The 16,901-nt window shown below is 42.8% G+C and overlaps 1 protein-coding gene across 18 annotated transcripts in view; it reads left to right on the top strand.

Moving 5' to 3' along the window:
* The window catches only part of huwe1 (HECT, UBA and WWE domain containing E3 ubiquitin protein ligase 1), a 49,295-nt gene extending 36,100 nt beyond the window's left edge, over nt 1-13,195 (top strand). For 13 of the 18 annotated variants that reach the window (XM_040047267.1, XM_040047266.1, XM_040047263.1 and 10 more), the window contains 22 exons: nt 171-381; nt 666-790; nt 1,840-2,060; nt 2,183-2,574; nt 2,697-3,357; nt 3,473-4,187; nt 4,319-4,407; nt 5,618-5,774; nt 5,895-6,051; nt 6,179-6,381; nt 6,486-6,721; nt 7,691-7,793; nt 7,996-8,145; nt 8,244-8,489; nt 9,911-10,028; nt 10,123-10,263; nt 10,349-10,636; nt 10,806-10,911; nt 11,085-11,202; nt 11,465-11,646; nt 12,035-12,225; nt 12,320-13,195. In XM_040047267.1, the coding sequence (XP_039903201.1) occupies nt 171-381; nt 666-790; nt 1,840-2,060; nt 2,183-2,574; nt 2,697-3,357; nt 3,473-4,187; nt 4,319-4,407; nt 5,618-5,774; nt 5,895-6,051; nt 6,179-6,381; nt 6,486-6,721; nt 7,691-7,793; nt 7,996-8,145; nt 8,244-8,489; nt 9,911-10,028; nt 10,123-10,263; nt 10,349-10,636; nt 10,806-10,911; nt 11,085-11,202; nt 11,465-11,646; nt 12,035-12,225; nt 12,320-12,422 (4,913 nt within the window). In that variant the 3' untranslated portion in view covers nt 12,423-13,195. Of the gene's footprint in view, nt 1-170; nt 382-665; nt 791-1,839; nt 2,061-2,182; nt 2,575-2,696; nt 3,358-3,472; nt 4,188-4,318; nt 4,408-5,617; nt 5,775-5,894; nt 6,052-6,166; nt 6,382-6,485; nt 6,722-7,690; nt 7,794-7,995; nt 8,146-8,243; nt 8,490-9,910; nt 10,029-10,122; nt 10,264-10,348; nt 10,637-10,805; nt 10,912-11,084; nt 11,203-11,464; nt 11,647-12,034; nt 12,226-12,319 lie in introns of all 18 variants that reach the window. The other 5 variants (XM_040047272.1, XM_040047268.1, XM_040047265.1 and 2 more) reach the window with 4 other exon arrangements.
* The last annotated feature ends 3,706 nt before the right edge of the window (nt 13,196-16,901 follow it).

The raw sequence follows: 16,901 nt of genomic DNA, 5'->3' as shown, positions 1-16,901 counted from the left end.
GAAAACTCTATTTATACAGACTGGCTAACAGTAAGGAAGCATATTTGTAATTTAAATAATGGTATAGAAGCTATCATAACACATAATGAAACCAAGGAATTTAGATGTAGTGCATTAAATGATCAGATAACTTCCTAGCCCGAATGATAAGCTCCCTTTTCTTTTCACAGCCTCTCTAAGTCCAGACATTGTAGAGAACTCTGAGCCTGCAGCAGCTGGTGTGTCACAACTGGAAGGGTCACCAATGGATACCAGCAGCCCTGCCTCTGCCACCCAGGAAGAAGCTGCCCCCAACCCTGCCCAGCCCACCCAGCTTTCTCAGGAGCTGTCTGGAAGTGGGGAAAGTGGCCTGACTGACAGGCAAACTGATGCAGAAACTGGGTGGGTAGAAACTAGAAGTTCATTACTGACCAAGTCTCTGTTTAAAAGCAGTATATTCTGCCATTTGAACCTCTTGGACTGATGTTGAGGAAGTTTGACAGAAAAAAAATCACGGTCTATACGTATCTTTAAAATTGTTCCAACCTTTTGTTAAATTTCCACATAGGATTCAAAAGGCATCTCATGCAGTTAGAACTTTGAGATCAATAGATATTGCACATAATTTTGATAGCAATGATAGTCTTTGTTTTTTTTTTTTTGTTTGTTTGTTTTAATATGTGCAGCTCTACTTCTGTTTCATCTCCTGGGGAAACTATGCCCAGGAGTGACAGTGCTGACAGCCAGTCTCAGGCCATCCAGGAAGAGCCCCTTCCCTCTACAAGCAATGAGGAGGAGGATCCACTTGCAGGTAAAGTACTCTGCTACTTCTGCAATTGTTAATTGTCATGCCTCAGGAATACCTGAAGGAGATTTGATTACATTTGGTTTAAATGTTCACTTGGATGAATTGATGAGAATATGGTAGTCAGAGGTCCATGTTAACATTAACCTCACAATAATGTTTTTGCCATATTACAGTCATTATGATTACCTCAGACATATCAATAATTTGATGACAGTTTTGACATTTTATTTCTATCTTTGCTGGAGTAATTATAATGCTTTGCAAAAAACTGTGTTCTGGTTGTTTTTGTGATCATATTTCACATTTGGTCAGATACTGATTTTTGCTGCTGCTGCTCCTTGTTGATGGTAATCTTTTGTACCCTCTATTTAATTCCTGCCAAGTCTTCATTGAAACTTGAGATACTTGAATGTAAACCGCAATTTGGATGGTTAGTGGATATATGACTGAAGGGTAGAATCTCTGCGTATGCCACCGTCAGACTACGTGACATTTTTATCTGTTGTGATGGTTACTATGTCTGATTGGACAGCCATAAAATGTTGCATTTATTGATTGAGAGACAACAGATTACACATTGCTCCCCAATCAATCATGACTGCTATCATTTATTGATGTGTGTGACGTCATTGGAAAGGAGTAACTAACTAGCATGTTTAAGATAAAAAGTGGTAACCAAAATAGTTTGTGAAATGCTGGCTCTTATTTTAATCTGTTTTAGTATTCCATCTAGCTGCTTTGTTGTCATCGTTCTGGTTTATCGTGTTTATAGTATTACACAGCTTAGTGGTATGAAAAACATCAGTGTGTTTGTTTTGGTCAGGTGCCAAAAGCGATACAACCTTCATGGAAGAACCATAAAAATTCTAATGTGAAATTTTGGACATATCTTGCAAGAGGAGCCCTTTTGTTGCCAACACAAACCGATGCTTTACGTTGCCTGGATTGGTCGCAGTCTGGCTGATATTCTGTAGTGAACCCTGCAATAATAAACTGTATAATATTAATTGTTTCATTTTGGTGGTTTGTTTTGTTCTATTTTGTGATGGCAGGCATCAGCCTGCCAGAGGGTGTAGATCCCTCCTTCTTGGCAGCTCTTCCTGAGGACATCCGCCGAGAGGTGCTGCAGAATCAGCTTGGCATCAGACCACCCTCCCGTCCTCCAGCTGCTACAAGCTTGCCATCCTCTACTGCACCTGTATTGGGAGGGCCAGGGGTTACAGAGGTCAGCCCTGAATTCCTGGCAGCATTACCACCTGCCATCCAGGAGGAGGTGAGAAGTTATGTTTTTTTTTAATTGCGTGAGTAAGCAAAATGCTTACTCATAGATATTTCGAACAAAAGAAGTCACTGACAATTGGTTCTATTTACTAAGCATGCCATTGGTTGTCTTAGGTTCTTGCCCAGCAGCGAGCAGAGCAGCAGCGTAGGGAACTAGCCCAGCAGCCTCCCCAAGGAGACACACCTTTAGATCCCGTAACTTTCATCCAGACACTGCCATCAGAGCTCCGTCGCAGTGTTCTTGAAGACATGGAGGACAGCGTGTTGGCTGTCATGCCTCCAGACATTGCTGCTGAAGCTGCTGCATTACGTAGAGAGCAAGAGGCACGTCAGAGACAACTGATGCATGAAAGGCTTTTTGGTCATAGTTCATCTTCAGCCCTCTCAGCCATCTTGCGCTCACCGGCCTTCACTAGCCGGTTAGGAAGCAATCGTGGCGTCCAGTACACCCGACTGGCTGTGCAGAGAGGAGGGACATTTCAGATGGGTGGAGGAACAAACCACAGGTATAATAACAGTGATCTAATTTTTTAAAATGTTTTCCTTTTTAAATAAAATGTCGGTATGGCATTTAGGAAATCTTACAGAAGTTTTGACAGGTGACATACTGTTACTACTTTTTCTTCAGACCATCCAGTTCAAGTGTCGACTCCCTGTTGCGCCTGCGTGGACGATTGCTTCTGGACCACGAGGCTTTGTCCTGCCTGCTGGTTTTGCTGTTTGTGGATGAACCGAAACTCAACACCAGCCGTTTGCACCGTGTGCTCAGGAACCTCTGCTACCATTCTCAGACACGTGGGTGGGTCATTCGCAGCCTGTTGTCAATCCTCCAACGAAGCAGTGAGAGTGAGGTATGCGTGGAGACCTCACGTCTAGAGGACTCTCGCGGCAAGAGGACCAGTCAGGGAAGCTGTGGAGGAAAAGGCACAGCCACCTCGTCCCTCTCCTCATCTTCATCTTCTTCTTCTTCATCCCCAGCTTCCTCCTTAGAGTTATTGAACAGGGTGGAGTCTCGCAGTTCCAGTCAGCTTTCCTGGCTCTCTGTTTCTATGGATGCAGCATTGGGTTGCCGAACAAACATTTTCCAGATTCAGCGAGCATCAGGTAGGAAGCACGCTGACAGGCATTCAGCTGGAGGCTCTTCAAGTTCTGGGACATTGGGAGGTGTGTCAGCGGGTGCAACGAGTGTCACATGTGCTGGAGGTGGCGGCTCCACTGTTCACATCCACCCACAAGCTGCTCCAGTGGTCTGTCGACATGTGCTGGACACACTTATTCAGCTAGCCAAGGTGAGGGTTTAGCTATATTGATCTAAATCTTTGTCCATTCTGTGTTCTAAGACTTGAAATGAAGTTGGTTACGCAAGTTATTCAGTGTCCTTTTGTTTTTTCTTTTCTTCTGTAGGTGTTCCCCAGCCACTTCACGCAGCAGCGTTGTAAGGACTTGTCAGCTTCGTCTTCTGACCTAGACGCTCGTCTTTGTTCAGGCTCCTCAGGAGGAGGGGGTGGAGGTGGAGGCTCTAGGTCAGGGTCACAGTCTCAGACCAACCCTAATGTCTCCAACACCCAGAACTCCCTGGGGTCTACTGCCTCTACCCTCCAGTCTCTAGGAATCTCCACCGATTTTTGGGACCTACTGGTCAAGCTTGACAACATGAATGTCAGCCGTAAGGGCAAAGCCTCAATGAAGACGGTGCCTCTAGGTGGAAGTGCAGAGGCAGAGGGAGCCCAGTTTAGCTTGGAGACCTCTCCTCTAGGCCAGCTGATGAACATGTTGTCCCACCCTGTGATCAGACGGAGCTCCTTGCTCACTGAAAAGCTGCTGCGCCTGCTCTCCCTCATATCCATTGCCCTCCCTGACAACAAGGCCACAGAGGTGCCTGCTGGACACCCAACTCCACAGGCTCCTAACCCCAACACGGCAACCAGCTCAGGAGCCACAGCCTCAGTCACAACACAAGGCACCGCCGCAGTGGGCGCTATGCAGTCCACTGTGGCAGGCCCAGGGGCTTCTGTAGGAGCTGTAGCCCAGGGTACATCCTCAGGGACAAGTATAGCAACCTCTCAGACATCCTCTACAACAATCTCTATACCCACGTCCACTGGAACAATCTCTACAGGTAGTGGTACTTTATTCCTGAATAAAATGTGATCAAATCTTAAATTTAAATCTTACAATGCAAGAGATTTTATTAGAAAATGATCATTTTTATTAATGAAAATGTTTTTGTTTTTGTTTTTTTCAAAACAGGAAAACAGAGGGGTGCTGTTAGCAATACAGAGAGTGAAAAGTTGGCTTCCACTGGACTGACAGAAAAACAGCTTCAACTGTCTGTGGAGGTATGATGAAATGATTTAAAGAAATGTTGAGGGGTTTACCTAGATATTTCTCTGAATAACTTCTAAGGGTCAATTAAGGCAAGCTTGTTGGTAAACGGAGTTAAGTTGAAGTCAGGATACATTTAGTTTTTGGGCTCAAAACTAAAATTCAGTAATATTTTGCATTAAGTAGCTCTAGATCATCAGGCATTTCAGTTTTTGAGGCAAGGACTTCAGATATTGAAAACACATTTTTCTTTTAATATCCTGTTAGTGGAAGAGTTGCCTGATGTTTGCGATTCTCTCTTGGCAGAGACACAAATGTTAAAACACATTTTAGGATGTTGTTTTAAAAAAAAAAAGCCTGTCTTTTTTTTCACAGTCTACAGTAAATTCTTCAGTAAAAATGTGTTTTAAGAAGTAACAAAAGTGCAGTGGTTTGTCTGTTAAACACTATTAGGGGAAAAATAAAATGCTGGACTCCCAGATAAATTAACCAGACTACTTTGAGAATGTTGACTGTGTTTTCTTCATCCAGAATTAAGAGTAGATTATTATGGATGGATAATATTACTTTATGTGAGGAGGGGAAAAAAATCAGAGCAGAAAAGGGTTTTTTTGTTTGTTTTTTTAAGTCAGATTACATAAAAAATTTAAAAAAAAAAAAAAATCTCAACTCCTTTCTTGTGACCTTTGTGCCAAAGGTTTCTTGGCATAATCGGTGTTTGGGTAAATGGGTGAATGAGGCAAGTTGTGTAAAGGGCTTTGAGTGCTCAGAGTAGAAAGTGCTATATAAGAACCAGTCCATTTACCAAATATATTTGTAAGCAGCCATCAAGGAAGTTTTAGTGCTGTCCTTGGGTGTTAGTGCTGGCCAAGATGTTCAAGTAGGCCAGGGAACTATACACAGCAATCGCACTTGTCAAATACATGCTTGGCTGCAGTATGGACAGATCACCTCATCTGGTTACGCCCTTATTGGTAGCTTTTTGTGTTTAGGAGCATAAACAGCAGCTTGTTCATGACAGTGTATTCTTGGAACCTGGATTCATGCAGAAGTAATGCAGCATAACATGTGTCGATAGTTTTAGGAAATTGTCTTACTGCTTGTTCATAATGATCTCATTTGTTAAGATGTCTTTAAGTCTTTATATATTTTTCTGTTCTTTGTTTTCAACATTTATTTTTGCAATGATGTGTTTTCACAAACGATTCTTTTCCTCTGCGAAAGGTGTTGACATCTCACTCGTGTTCAGAGGAAGGTCTGGAAGATGCAGCTAACATTCTGCTGCAGCTTTCTAGAGGAGACGCTTCCACCAGAGACACTGTACTCAGACTGCTGCTTAGCGGCGCAAGACATCTCGGATACACTCTTTGCAAACAGATCGGTAGGTTTTGGGGAAGAGCGTAGGTGCCAGTTCATATTCCTGTTTTCAGTTCAGTGCAGTTTTTTTTCTTTACAAACTTATGGAACATTATTTCTTTTCTTTTTTTCTTTTTTTTTAAAGGGACATTACTGGCCGAGCTTAGAGAGTACAATTTGGAGCAGCAGAGACGGGCACAAGCTGATTCACATTCCCCTGACGCACCTCCCGAGGATTCCTCCATATCAGCTAGACTGAAGGGCAAGATGACAAGCAGGTTAGCTCATGACAATTCTCATCGGTCAGTGGCATTATTTTGTCAGCATAGATGACTGGCAGATTAGAAAAAAAAAATACTCATTAAATTTGCATTGTAATGATGACTATAAACTCCTATGCCTTGTATGTGTCTGTTGATTGGGACACAGGTTTGACGGGTCAGAGAGTGTGGTGATTGTTGCGGCACAGAAGCGCACTCTTGGGGGACGTGAACTGCAGCTTCCTTGTATGAGCTCACTAACATCAAAGACATCGACACAGAAGTTTTTCTTGCGAGTGCTGCAGGTTATCATCCAGCTCCGTGAGGACACAAGGCGCGCCAACAAGAAGGCCAAACAGACAGGGCGCTTGGGTAAAAAACATGCTACATATACAGTGCTTTCTTGGTTTTTGTGTACAATATAGTCATCATGTCTCAATGATTAAAACCCCTTTCTTCCATTTGTGACTGGCAAGGCTCCACCAGTTTGGGCTCAGCAAGCAGCATCCAGGCTGCGGTGCGTCAGCTGGAGGCCGAGGCTGATGCCATCATCCAGATGGTGAGAGAGGGGCAACGGGCACGTCGGCTGCAACAGGCCCCCCCACCCACCGCCCCTTCTGCCTCTGCCGCCGTCGCTGCCGGATCCTCAATGGCTGCCCCCCATCCTCCTGCTGGGGCTGCTGCCCCTGTTGGCACGGCTGCTGCTGCCACGGTTAGCATGGGCTCCACTGACAGCAGGCATTCTTACTCACACAGTCAATCATCATTTTAATGCTTAAAAGTCATCATTGACTATGCGGTGTGACCTTCACAGTGAATTTATTCGTACTTGGTGTGGTGGTCATCAAGATACATACTATTAGTCATTTGCCTGTTTTGGATTTGGACATTTTAATCTATTAGCCAACCCATTAATTATATTGCACATGCCTTTAAAAAGTAGGAAACTCCAATTCTAACCTTTGTATTGGATTTAATTATTTGTAAACACATTTTACATTCACCCTATAGTTTGCTACTTCAAGTAATTTATGCATTGTGACATCTGCTTTGCTGCTATGATGAACATTGACAGCTCCAACAGAGAGACAGATGGGCCAGTGATTCATTGCACTCTTTATCATTCTTTGCATTGATGTAGTCTAGTTTTGATGGTGCCTAGATGTGAATGTGCTGCCTGCTCCAAATGGTTTGATTTGTTTCACTGAAGTCGTCTGTTTGCTGGCTGATGTTGCTTCATGCTTTTGGCCCACCCTCCCCTTCCTCCCTCCCTCCTTTCCTTCCTTACTTGCTGTGTCAGTGGATCATGGGAATGTCATTTTGCATGACAGTCTCAGTCAAGATTGAACACTATTAGGGATGCTCTGATGTTCTTGGCCAATACTGTATCAAAAACAGACTGGATGAGTGTATTCTGTATATACTATTTAATTTTCAGCCTATTAAAAATGTAACCATAAATGTACCTAAATTTGTTACACAAAACCGATAAATATTAGTCACTGCTCTATTGGCCAATAGCTCAGTTTCAGTAAACAAGATGATTATTGGCAAATAAATCTGTGCATCCCTAATTATTTCCAAACAAGCCATCATGTTAGTCATTATTTTGTTTTTGTTTTTCCCCCTGTTGTTCACATTCTGTTTCTGCCTCTGGTTCTGCCTGGTTTATTTTCTGTAGTCTGAAGGCCAGTCGGTTTCAGAATCCCAGTCAGCACAGAGAGATGATTCTCCAATGGATGTGGACCAGCCGTCTCCTCTAGAGCAAGACCCTGCACCTCTGGGTATGACTCACAAGCAGCCTGTTAATTATACCTTAAAACACTCTCTGCTTTACTGTGATTTTTAACAAGCAGCTGCAATACAGATAAATACGTTTTTAATCACAGACTAGAGAGCAGTCTTGTTAACAGTCAAAATGAAATGTACATGACAGCTGACAGCAACGTTGATGCAATGATTTGGTCTATATTGTAACTTTATTAGATGAAGAAGGAAATGGTCAATCAGAGAGTGAAGAGAGACTTCCAGATCTCCCTCTGCTCAGTGAGCAGCTGTTGTTGGATGAACTATGGGATATGCTCGGGGAGTGTCTGAAAGAACTGGAGGAATCACATGACCAGCATGCCGTCCTGGGTACGTGGAAATTCAGAAATGTACTTACTGTGATTTTTATATTCTACTAATTGCTATCAGGGATTAAGTAATATGTTCTCCTAATGCTGTTTTCCCAGTTCTCCAGCCTGCTGTGGAGGCATTCTTTCTAGTCCATGCCACAGAGCGAGAGAGCAAACCTCCTGTGAGGGATACGCGGGAGAGCCAGCTTTCTCACATCAAAGATGAACCTCCACCACTGTCTCCAGCACCTCTTACACCTGCCACACCTTCATCTCTAGACCCATTCTTTTCCAGGGAACCATCCTCCATGCACATCTCTTCAAATCTGCCACCAGACACTCAGAAGTTTCTCCGCTTTGCTGGTAAGCCTAAAATATTCAAATAAGGAGAATGATAAAGCTTTGTTTTAGTTTTCTTTTTTTTCTTTCTGGCTCTTGACGAAGGCGGTCGCACTTTTCTCCTCTCCTCCTCTCCCTTAGCTTCCCTGCTTAGCCTCTTGTGTCCTTGTCTAGTCTCGTGGTTTTTTTGCATTACTTTCACTGGAACACTCTCTCGCAGTCCCTTCTCTAAAACCTACAAGAGGAATTATGGATTTGATCAACTGGTCCCTGAATGCAATTGACACCCTTTTCTCAACGAGAAGTCTGGGCTCGGGTGAGCCTGAGTGTCCTGGAGGTACTTTCCCTGCCGGATACACGATGGACGGGTGGCATAACTGGAGGGTCGTGTGCCTGGCGGGACTGTCGATCGAAGACGCTGAAGATATCTACCTATTCGGAACCATGATAACAGGGTTCTTGCTGATCGGAGCTGGCTTGGCCCTGGCTTATCGAAGAATTAAGACAGCGGAACCGGCTGTTCAAACCCCCACAAGGCTGCCCGCTGGGATTGAAACGATGGGACGAGGCGTGAGTTCTCAAAATGGGCTCATTGAGTGCAGCACGGATAAGATCTTGGAGAAGCTTGCGGCTGCCGTGAACACTCAGAATAAGACCTCTGAGCGCAAATTGGATCACATCTTGGAGAAGCTCACTGCGGTCGAGTTCTCAGAATCTGCTCTTTGAGCACAAGAACGACAACATCACAGAGCGTAAGTTTGATTACATCATGGAGAAGCTCGCAGCTCTCCAACGGAAGATTGAGAGACCAGTCGGACTGTTAGAACTGCTTTGAAATTCATACGAGTTGTTCACACTAAAGGAAAAACCACCATCACTTCATGCGGATACCACTTCGGCGCCAGCTGTGATCTCAAGGCTGGAGCTGAACAAAAACACCCCGATAACAGTCTGTGCTTAGACTGTTCTTCCTATCCTATGCAAGGCCACCTGGGTTGGCTGGAAGACTGTTTACTTAGCCTGGCAGGGCGAAGGACACTGTCTCAGCTGAACTCTGGACACACACACACACACAGACATATATATACACATGCAGATATACACTCATCCCCCCTCCAAACGCCTTCGACGCTTATTCCCTTCCGATGCAGATGGTGGATCAAGGAGACCAGCACTTATGCTGCAGGCCCAGATTCACTGTCTACACTTTTTTTTCTCCTTATCTTTCCTCATGTGGTGCATCTTCCATTGTTATACCTCTCTGACCTGTCTTCCCCATGTGATGTTTTTGTGTAATGTATGTATGGTCGGAGGGTAAGATGGCGCCGCCATTGCGCTGGCAATGGTCGGCAGCCTTAACATGAAATTTGCCACTCGTGGGACTAATAAAGGTATCTTATCTTATGGTATATGTTCTAATGGGAGTCCTTACTCTTTATTTCTAGAAACTCACCGCACAGTACTTAATCAGATCCTGCGGCAGTCAACCACTCACTTGGCCGATGGACCTTTTGCAGTACTGGTTGACTACATACGCATCCTAGACTTTGATGTTAAGAGGAAGTAAGGAGAATTATCTTCAGCTTAAATTTTGTACTTTGAAGTGTTCCTTTTTTTCCCATCGTTGACATGCTGGAATTTCTGTTTATTTCTGTAGGTACTTCCGCCAGGAATTGGAGCGGCTGGATGAAGGCCTGAGGAAGGAGGACATGGCAGTACATGTGAGGAGAGATCATGTGTTTGAGGACTCGTACAGGGAGCTGCATCGTAAGAGCCCAGAGGACATGAAGAACAGGCTGTAAGGCTTCATTGCTCTTTCTGTCTGTCTGCATGTCTCCTCAATTCAAACCCACTCAACTTGATCCACTCACCTTCCCTTACAGGTACATTGTTTTTGAAGGGGAGGAGGGTCAAGATGCTGGTGGCCTGCTGAGGGAATGGTACATGATCATCTCCCGGGAGATGTTCAACCCAATGTATGCCCTGTTCCGCACTTCACCAGGGGATCGTGTCACCTATACCATCAACCCATCATCGCACTGCAACCCCAACCATCTCAGCTACTTTAAGTTTGTGGGTCGTGTTGTGGCTAAGGCAGTCTATGATAATCGGTTACTGGAGTGCTACTTCACCCGCAGCTTCTACAAGCACATCTTGGGCAAGAGCGTCAGGTATTTGAGCTACTAGCATTTAAACCCAAGTGACCTAATTGTCGACACGTTGCACCAGTTAGTGTAATGATCTCAACAAACCCATGCCTAGTTAAATACAACACTAAATGTTGTGGCAACCGGAGAACCAGTCAGTAATAACATGATTACATTTCTGTGGTATTCCTAGGTATACAGACATGGAAAGCGAGGATTACCCATTCTTCCAGGGCTTGGTTTACCTGTTGGAAAATGATGTTTCCACCCTGGGCTATGAGCTGACATTCAGCACAGAGGTTGGTGTCTATTCCTTACGTATTTTTTTTTTTTCTGTTTGATGGAATTTAATATGTTCCTTAAAGGTTCGAAGTTCTCATAGAAGTGCTGTTAAGGTTTAATTACCTGAACCCTTAAAAATGCTGCTGCTATCTAGGGCGATGTTTTTGACTGTCTTTGACTGTATGTTTAGGTCCAGGAGTTTGGGGTATGTGAAGTCAGAGACCTCAAACCAAATGGAGCCAATATTTTGGTCACAGAGGAAAACAAAAAGGAGTATGTGCACCTGGTGTGCCAGATGAAGATGACAGGTAAGTTTTTTCTTAATACTAATGCTGCATCAGTGAAATTAAATGCTAAAATAATTGGTGTAGGCAAAAACAATAAGTCATCAGCAGATGCCATTTTATTGCCATGTTAAACCAGCATATAATGCAATCTAAATGATGCCACTAGGTGGCAGCACCGCAGCAGCATTAAAGATGCAAAGTTGAGCTACAACCATACATTATTGAGAGATGCTTTGAATTTTCAGGTGCTTAACTGAAAAATAAACAAATTCTCACTCACTAGGTGCAATCCGCAAGCAACTCGCAGCCTTTCTTGAGGGTTTCTACGAGATCATCCCCAAGAGACTGATCTCCATCTTCACTGAGCAGGAGCTGGAACTGCTCATTTCTGGCCTGCCAGCTATTGACATCGATGACCTCAAGGCTAACACTGAATATCACAAGTACCAGTCCAGCTCAATCCAGGTAGGGATGAGGAAATGTTTGCAGTGTTTTTAATTGTTTGGTAAGATATGTGCACGATTCCTCCTGGAGGACTTAACAAATACACCAGCATGCAGCTGAACAGCGAATACTATTTATTTTTTTTGTTAATATGATGCAGCTTGAACTTAAGTTTCCAGCTGCAGAAGTGATGCAGACACATTTGATTCGATAAAGCGTTTCATTTGAACTTTCACACATAGCGCTGAATATGATTTGGGAATATTGAAAAGCCTTATAAATTATCTTAAAATGTTTCTTGACCACAAGACACTTGCATATTGCTTAAGAACCACATTTTCTTACTATAACTGAAACAGAAATGTATGTTTGTAACTCAGATAATTTTTTTTTTCTTTCTCTCCTTTAGATTCAATGGTTCTGGAGGGCCTTGCGGTCATTTGATCAAGCAGACCGGGCCAAGTTCCTGCAGTTTGTCACTGGCACATCCAAGGTTCCCCTCCAGGGTTTTGCAGCTTTGGAAGGCATGAACGGCATCCAGAAGTTCCAGATCCACCGTGATGATCGATCCACTGACCGCCTGCCATCTGCTCACACTTGGTAAGCATGTTGAAAGTTGATATGGCACAAATGTTTGTAGATGGTTCAAAAGAGCAAAACTTTAAAACTGTAATGTTTTGTTTTTCATCCTCAGCTTTAACCAGCTGGACCTTCCAGCCTACGAGAGCTACGAGAAGCTGAGACATATGCTGCTGTTGGCCATTCAGGAATGCTCCGAGGGATTCGGACTGGCTTAAACTCTGAGACTCTTAACACACAGACATGCATACACTTAATTTTAGGTTTGCCTACTCCTTACACATTCACATTGATAACCTTTGAACGCACACACATGCACACACCAACATAGACATTACTGGATTACTTGTTGAATGGCCTAGACTTGCTGGTTTCTATTCCACATAAAACAGATAAAACCAGCAAGTGAAATAGACTGATTGACATTGCGTACAACACAGAGAGCCTCATTCTGACACTGTTGTGTCTCCCTTCCCAATTTAATGGCAAATGCAAGAGGGGATTCAAAGGATAAAACATGGACTAATATAAGAGATGTTTTCTTCATTTAGTTTGATTTCTCTGTACAAAAGGTTTGGGAGTTTATTATGTTCAATCTTTTTTGTTCTCTGGCTGTGTAAAAAACAAAAAACAAAAAAAAGATTGTTTGAACAGGATGGTTATAAAACCTTTGGGGAAAAAATGTTGGTGGTTTCCTGTTGCAAATTTGTGACCTCACAAGCTTTGATGACGGGGAACATTTTTATGAGGGGTATATGAACAACTTGAAAAGTTTTGGAGCTATTCACAAAAATGCACTTTTCAAAGTTTTGTGGCATTTTTAAGGATGGTACAAAAATGAAGAGAAAACCTGAAGGAGATTTAAAAAAGAAAAGAAAAAAAAACATTAACCACATAAACTCTAGAGTATTTTTGGCTATTAAATCGCTGACCCAGCCTTGAGCCTTTGAATCAGAGTGGAATAACTACATGAATAAATGCATAAAAATGCGTTCATTGTCTCTTTTAACAGTGTTTTAACCACTATTTGCAGCAAATTAATTCCATCAAAGATGTCTCTATTCATAATTCTACTTAGCAGTTGAACAAACACAAAAAAAATTGTTGCCAGTCCGACACTCTAGTTTGTGTAGCACGAGTACCAAATTGAACCCTTGCAATGCTACGAATCAGACTGACTGTTGGAAAAAAAAAAAATCACTTAAACATGTAATAACTGATGCCATCGTGAGCAGAGTGCCTGCTGGGTAAAGGGATCAGTTGGAACCAGAAGAGGAGCCCAGCTTGACCCAGTTTGGCCTCCATTCTCAAACCTGTGTGTGGTTTTCATTACTGATGAAAGAGAGAGACAACAAAACGATGGTATACACACATTTTCACCTTCACTGTCAGATTGCCACCTTTCCTTGGTTTTAACCAACCTGAAGACGTGATCTACTTGTGTGTTCAGTTTTGAAGTCAACCTGACCATTGTTGGTCCTTTATCTTGTCGTTTTGCATCATCACAGAGTTTATTTAGGTTTGTCGTTACTTAAATGGGTTGTGTAGTCTAAACAAAACAAATCTGTTATAAGTTTAACTCTCATCGTCATTGCATGGTCATATTTAGTATGAGTACAAGGAACTGTAGTCCTCTCCCACATCGGTGCTGAAATAAGACAAGCAAAACACAATTTCTGGAGTCTAGCAGCTTTGGTCGTTTAACAGTTAAACGTGTTGACATACCACATAGCAAAAAAACACAATGGGCACAAATTGTGTAAGTTTTTCTTTTTAGTTTAGACCATTTCAAACCACAGGCTACCCAGAAACCAAGTGTGTGAATTGACTCAAGTCCAAAATATTACTGGAAACCAGACCGCATCACCACAGCTGGACAGAGAACTGCACACCAACACTTAATCTCGAGCCTTTCTGCTCTCTATGCGCTACTCACATGTTTTCATTTGTTTTCTTATTGTCTTACCTCAGAACCCCCCCCTCCAAAAAACCCTCCCAAAAACTGATATTACACTGAAGTAGAAGTTATGGTAAACAATACTGTTGATGATTTAGTGAGAAAACTTAAAAATGATTCAGTAGCTTGAATAACTGTTTAGCTTGGATTAATTTGACTTGTCAGTCTTTGATTATTGTGGAAGGATTTTGGCCCACTTTCCTTTGAAAAATTGCTTCGCTTCATTTACAGCCATTCATTCATTCATGTACAGCTCTCTTGAGGTACTTTCACAGCATTTCAGTCTGGATTCACTGAACCACTGCAACACCTTGAGTCTGTTTTTTATTTCATTTCCTCTCCCTCACAGTCATTACGTTGTAGGTATGCTACTGTGCTTCGGATCACTCTCATGTTCTGAACCATTATGGGCCACGCTTTAGCTGTCAGATAGGTGGCCTCACGTTTGACTCTGGAATACTTTAATATTCATCAGAGTTCATTGATAACTTGGTGACTATAAGGCTCTCCAGGTCCTGTGTGCCATCACCCCTCTACCACGGTGCTGACACCAGGTATGATGTGCTGATATGCTGGGTTTGGCTCTGTGCGTTTCAGAGGTTTTGGGGTTTCTTTAGATGCAACTTTGCAAACCTAAACCGTCCGGTGACAACTTTCTCTTAGCAGCCCTTCAGTCTTTTCGTAATTGTCATAAGCTTTTAATATTTAACACACTCACTGAGGCCTGTGAAATCTGAGGTGAAGCTCTTGGGCTGGGAGATAAAAAGATTGGGGCATTGTTTCAACACCCAACTGAAAGCTCACGAACAGCAAACTGCCAACATGTCTTTTAGAGATGCTCACGATCACTTATTCTAGTGCAACATCTGGCTACTGTTTATCCTCTTAAATCCTATGGCAGCAGTAAGGATGCACAGAGTCCTGTGAATACTTTTCACATGACTGTCCCTTTTTGTTTTAACAGCCGCACATCGCTCTGAATTACCAAAGTTTAAACTTGTGATATTTGCTCTGGTGCTTTGTGCTGTTTTTGTTTTTTTACTTTTGTTTGTTTTTGTTTTTTTTAAAAGTCAATTTTTTTCACAATGCTGAACAAGAAGAACAAAATCGGATGTCTCATTTCGTGTTTACGAGGACATCGTGCCAAATACTCAGTCGCTGGAACAGAGCAGCAGCTGGTCAGTCTGTTTTTTCTAAATATGTTCTAGTGCTTGTAATTTCCTGTCATTCCCATTATCTTCTGCTTTTCTAGGATAATTCATGCCTTGAACCACACACTTATTCAAGACCTTTGAACTCATGGACTTTTCATTCTTAACTCTTAAGAATAACATCTTAACAGTTCCCTTCTTCTCCACAGTTTTTGTCACATCCACATTTTAGGCTTAAAAATATCTTTGTAACACCCTGTTATTAATTCAAAAGAGAAATAATCTAATATCACCATTTACTTTCAGAAAACTTTTTAGTCACAGTACCAGTGTGTTTAAGAATATTATACATTGGTGTGGGGGAACACTTTTCCCCCCCAATGTGGCTGAATTTCAACAATTCTGCAGAGATGAATGAGCCAAAATTCATCCACAGCAAAGCAAAAGACTCATTGCCAGATGTCCCAAACACTTGATTACAGTTGTTGCTGCTAAGCTTGGCCCAACCAGTTTTTCCCCCCTTAATAATAAAAACCTTAATTCAGAAACTGCATTTTGTGTTTAATTGTGTCATTTTTGTCTAATATTTAAATTTCTTTGCTCTGAAACATTTAAGTGTGACAAACATACCAAAAACAGGAAGTCAGGAAGGGGGCAACACTTTTTCACACCACAGTATCTTGTTCTGCTTCCTTGGGGTTCCCTGCTGCTCCTCTAAACCCCTCGCATGTCTGCACCTGTCGTTCCCTCCATTTCTCTCAGTAATCCCCTGTGTATCCACCTTCTTTTCACTGCTCTCACACGCCAAATTTGTTCCACTTCAGGACTCCTACAACACCAGAAATCGAATTGAACCCACCCACCAATGTTTCTTTGACCCTCCCCCCACCTCAGCTCCCGCCACAAACCTGCACACGAGTGGTAGAATCGTAAGCGTCCATGTCTGATTTGGTGCGTGCTGAGGCGTGATAAATGAAATTACAGTGCTGTCATGCAGGGATTTCAGAGCCCCGCAGTAAGACCTGGTTTTACAGTACAATGGCCGGCCACATCTCCTGCATGTATGAAACACAGATGCCATTTTCCATTTGCCACACTTGATTCACATTCTGTAAGCATCTGTTGCTTTGTTAAGGCTTTGGTTTCCAATTAAATGGTGGGAAACTAATTAATGCTTTCAGGGAATTTGCCTGGCAGAAGATTTCAGTGGGCTAACTTCTCTGCTAACCGGGGGGATATTTGATTTTTCTTGAAGAAATGATGTTGCACCTCTGGCTCAATATGTTTCCCGTAAGCGTATATTAGGGATGAAGATGTCAGCAGTGCTGCCAAATGAGCTGTTGCAATGCATTGCGCCGGCACCTCCACTGGGTGGGGATGATTAGACTGTGCAAGACTGAACAAGGTGTTGCCTGTTCTCCATGTCGGTGCATTTTGTTTTATTTCCATTTCATGCTCTGGAAGTGATTTAGGGGTGACTGTTGTGAGAGTTTAAAGTGTGTGTGTGTGTGTGTGTGTGGTGTGTGTGTGGGGGGGAGCATCTGGTGCTGCCAGTCTGCAGTATGGCAAATTCAAATTTCACAGTTCTA

This window comes from Simochromis diagramma, unplaced genomic scaffold (assembly GCF_900408965.1).
Source record: "Simochromis diagramma unplaced genomic scaffold, fSimDia1.1 OVJJ01000387.1, whole genome shotgun sequence".
Taxonomy (NCBI): Eukaryota; Metazoa; Chordata; class Actinopteri; order Cichliformes; family Cichlidae; genus Simochromis; species Simochromis diagramma.
This window is presented reverse-complemented; position numbering and strand designations above follow the sequence as displayed.